Source organism: Egretta garzetta, unplaced genomic scaffold (assembly GCF_000687185.1).
Source record: "Egretta garzetta isolate BGI_Z169 unplaced genomic scaffold, ASM68718v1 scaffold45, whole genome shotgun sequence".
In the NCBI taxonomy this organism is placed as follows: Eukaryota; Metazoa; Chordata; class Aves; order Pelecaniformes; family Ardeidae; genus Egretta; species Egretta garzetta.
Window position 1 is genome coordinate 9,162,209 of NW_009260028.1, and position 3,301 is coordinate 9,165,509.

Here is a 3,301-nt window from a genome sequence, read left to right on the forward strand (position 1 = left end):
GTCCCCGAGGAGTCGGGCTTCGTGGTGGCTCGAGGGTTTTTTTTTCCTTTGCGTTCCTCTTAGGGAGAAAAACCGGCCCCGAGGAGGTGGTAGTGAGTGCAATGTGCCGGTTTGCAGCGGGGTGGGGGGGGACCTTGATGGTGAACCGGGAGGGTGGCCCTGGGGAAGCCAGTCAGTAGCTAGGCAGGCTTTTAGGAGCCGTTTAGGACTTCGTCCTCGCTAGTTGTCTGCTCGTGGTTAGTTACAAGCTCATCTGGAAGGGAAATTGTAGTTAAGTCAAAAGTGAACAAAGCCAGTGGCTCAAACTCGCTTTTATGGGGGAAATATATCTTCTTTGAATGTGGAGTGCCTGCAGAAAAAACCCAGCAAGCAGGCTTTGTATCTAGAGCTGGCTGGTGTTAAACAGAAGCAGCATTGTCTGTAGTCAGTCTATGGCCCACTGTTTCCCTCTCAAAATGCTGGAATTGGTTGTCCTGCCTGACGCTTGAAGACCAAGCCATGCCTCCCCTTTTTCTGAGCCTGAGCCAGCTTTGACTGCATCAGTGCTTGAACTGAATATCCTCAAAAGAAGGAAATAGTATTCCTGTAAGGTGTATGTGCAGCAGAGCTTACCCCCATGAAAAGTTAATTTAATACTAAAGATTAGTTATTGACTTAGTTTCTTTCTTTCTTTCTCTCTTTTTTTTTTTTTTTTTTTTTTTCCCAGTCACAGGTTGGGCTCTCTTCAAAACATTAACACCAAACATGTATTTCTCTGTGAATACCTCATGCTACTTTAGCAAGTTACAGTTACTGTGCACTCTAATGTAGCTTGACATAATTCAAAGTGGAATCCTAAATAGGATTTTAAAGAAAAAACACTTTAATCCAGTTTCAGATAGCCATCTTTGTCCATCTGAGTGTGAAATTCTCTTCTTTGCTGTTTGCAGTTGCTGTCACTTTGGCATACGTTCAGAGAGGACAATGTCCAACGTGCCAGTGGCTGTGGTGACCGGGTCCAACAAAGGGATCGGATTCGCAATTGTGCGGGCTCTATGCAAGCAGTTCCAGGGGGATGTGTACCTGACAGCCCGAGACCCTGGCCGTGGCCAGGAAGCAGTGGCAAAGCTCCAGGAGGAAGGTCTACATGCACTCTTCCATCAGCTGGATATCGATGATCTGCAGAGCATCAGAGCTCTCCGTGACTTCCTGAAGGAGAAATATGGAGGGCTGGATGTGCTGGTTAACAATGCAGGGATTGCTTTCAAAGGTAGGCCTATCCCAGACAGTTCGCTTCCTATGTGCTACAAAGCTATGTGGAGAAAGATAGTAGGTGCATCAAGTATTTTACAAAGCTACTTGTACGGGACTTCTGTGCCAGTGACGTTGCTGCTTTTTTGGCTGGGCAAGCTGCCTACCTTCTTAAGCATGATGAGAGGGCAATGTGAAATGGCTCTTCCTCTAGCATCTGTTGGGCTAACTGTGCATGTAAAGATGCTTCCCTGGAGTATTGCATTTGCATCACGTACAGAGCATGAAAATACTTAAGGTACACAGTGCACGTGAGCAGAGTTGGGTTTATTGCCTCAGTGCCCATGAGTTTCACCAGGCCCATGGGACACTATCATCTGCATGAATATCAGCCATGTTCCTCAGGGGATCTGTGTTTTCTCTCTTCTGTAAACTTATGCATTACCTGCTCAAGGATCCCGGTTGATAAAAAAAGAACCTTTGGCCCTGGGTGATTTTGTCATCTTTACTTATCTTTAACTTTCTCAGGCCTTTGGTTACTTATAGAACAGTTAACCTAAATCTTGCTGTCCTGAGCAAGAACTTTACCCTTTCATTTTCTAGTGGACAGGAAGGCAGGGAAAGTGAGGAAGACACAGCGGTTGTAAGGTAGAAAAGTGCATTTTCCTGGTAGGTGTTTATACAAAAAAGTTGAGAATCATGTTTTCCCCAGATAGAGCAAATCACAGGCATGACTACTAGTTCATTTCCCTGCTAGTACAAACTTGTTCTTGCCATTTTTTCGGGGGGGGGGGGGGGGTGGTGGTGGTGGTTGGTTGTTTTTAAATCTCTTTGCCTGATCTCTAGTTAGGACATGTAACTGTTCAAGCACAGTGTTGTGCTGATTCATCAGCTCACAGCATGAGTTAAGGAGGCCTGTCAGGTAGTATGCATCAAACCTCACCTGCTGCTGAAGATGCAGCTTCTCATACAGTGGGAGTGCAGCAAGGGTGTTCTCAAGTCCAGTCACTATATATTTTGTACGGTACTTTGCAGGAAGATGGCTTATGTTCAAGATCAGCTTAATAGGAGGCAACTCTTAATCTAATTGTCTGAGTGTCAGGATGTGCTCAAGTGGTGTTAAAACCTCTCAGAAACAGTTAAAAGATTGTATCTCTGTCCATGATTATAACTTACAAAGTTTGCAGATGCTCAGACTGGTATTTCTTCCATTCATAACTGGGGCCTTGGCTCAACCTACTAGTGACAGTGAGTTTGAACAAGACTGGGCTGCCACTACAGCAACTGAAGTGCACTGTGTGTTTTCTGTTGCTGGCTTTGCAGCAGCTGTAGCCTCCATGAAGGTGGGTACCTGACAGGTGAAATAAAAGCTCCTCAAATTGCTGCAGCAAGACTTGCTGGAGCTCATCTGAGACATCTTTATTATCGTGAAGCCACTGAACCTGTGAATAGGTAAAATAGCATGACCAGTGGAGTTCCTGTTACTTCCTTTACTACATCATAGATATTTTTTTTATTCAGAAGCTGCTTCCAGATGTTTAGCCTAGACTTTCTTCAAGCTGACAACTTACTATGAGTCAGCAGTAGGTCATATGATTAAAAAAATGTGATAGAGGAGCCAATTGTAACTGTTGTTAAGTATCTAGCGTAGAGGCTAGAGGGTTTAACACCTGTGTAAGAACTTGCTATGACGCTTATCTCATATTTTGGCTTTAATTCTTGCTTCTGAGATTGGTGTTTCTACCCAAGCTTGCTTCTTGCCTCGCCAGGTTTCTGCTACCATCCCAGAATTTATGCTTTCCTTTCTTTATTGCAGTACTGTGCATTATTGCTGTCTGTCAAAGACTAGATTTACCATTAAATTCAATTTATTGTTCAGTTTGTGTGCTGCACTACAGACAGTCCAGCAAAAAGTGTTCATGCATGAAATGATTGTGTACCTGTGGGTTGCCTTCTGGATGAGCTTCTGTGAGAACAGTGATTCTAGTAATGCTTGTTAAATCAAGGGAGTGTGTATCTGTCAGATGTTACAAGTACTACATCTTGTTAGACAAAGAAAAGGGGTTTGGAG

General features: G+C 44.1%; 1 protein-coding gene across 1 annotated transcript in view; it reads left to right on the forward strand.

Moving 5' to 3' along the window:
- The first annotated feature begins 929 nt into the window (after nt 1-929).
- The window catches only part of LOC104128238 (carbonyl reductase [NADPH] 1), a 10,243-nt gene continuing 7,871 nt past the window's right edge, over nt 930-3,301 (forward strand). Inside the window, exon 1 of the mRNA XM_009640984.2 lies at nt 930-1,249. Within this exon, the coding sequence (XP_009639279.1) occupies nt 964-1,249 (286 nt within the window). The 5' untranslated portion in view covers nt 930-963. The remainder of the gene's footprint in view (nt 1,250-3,301) is intronic.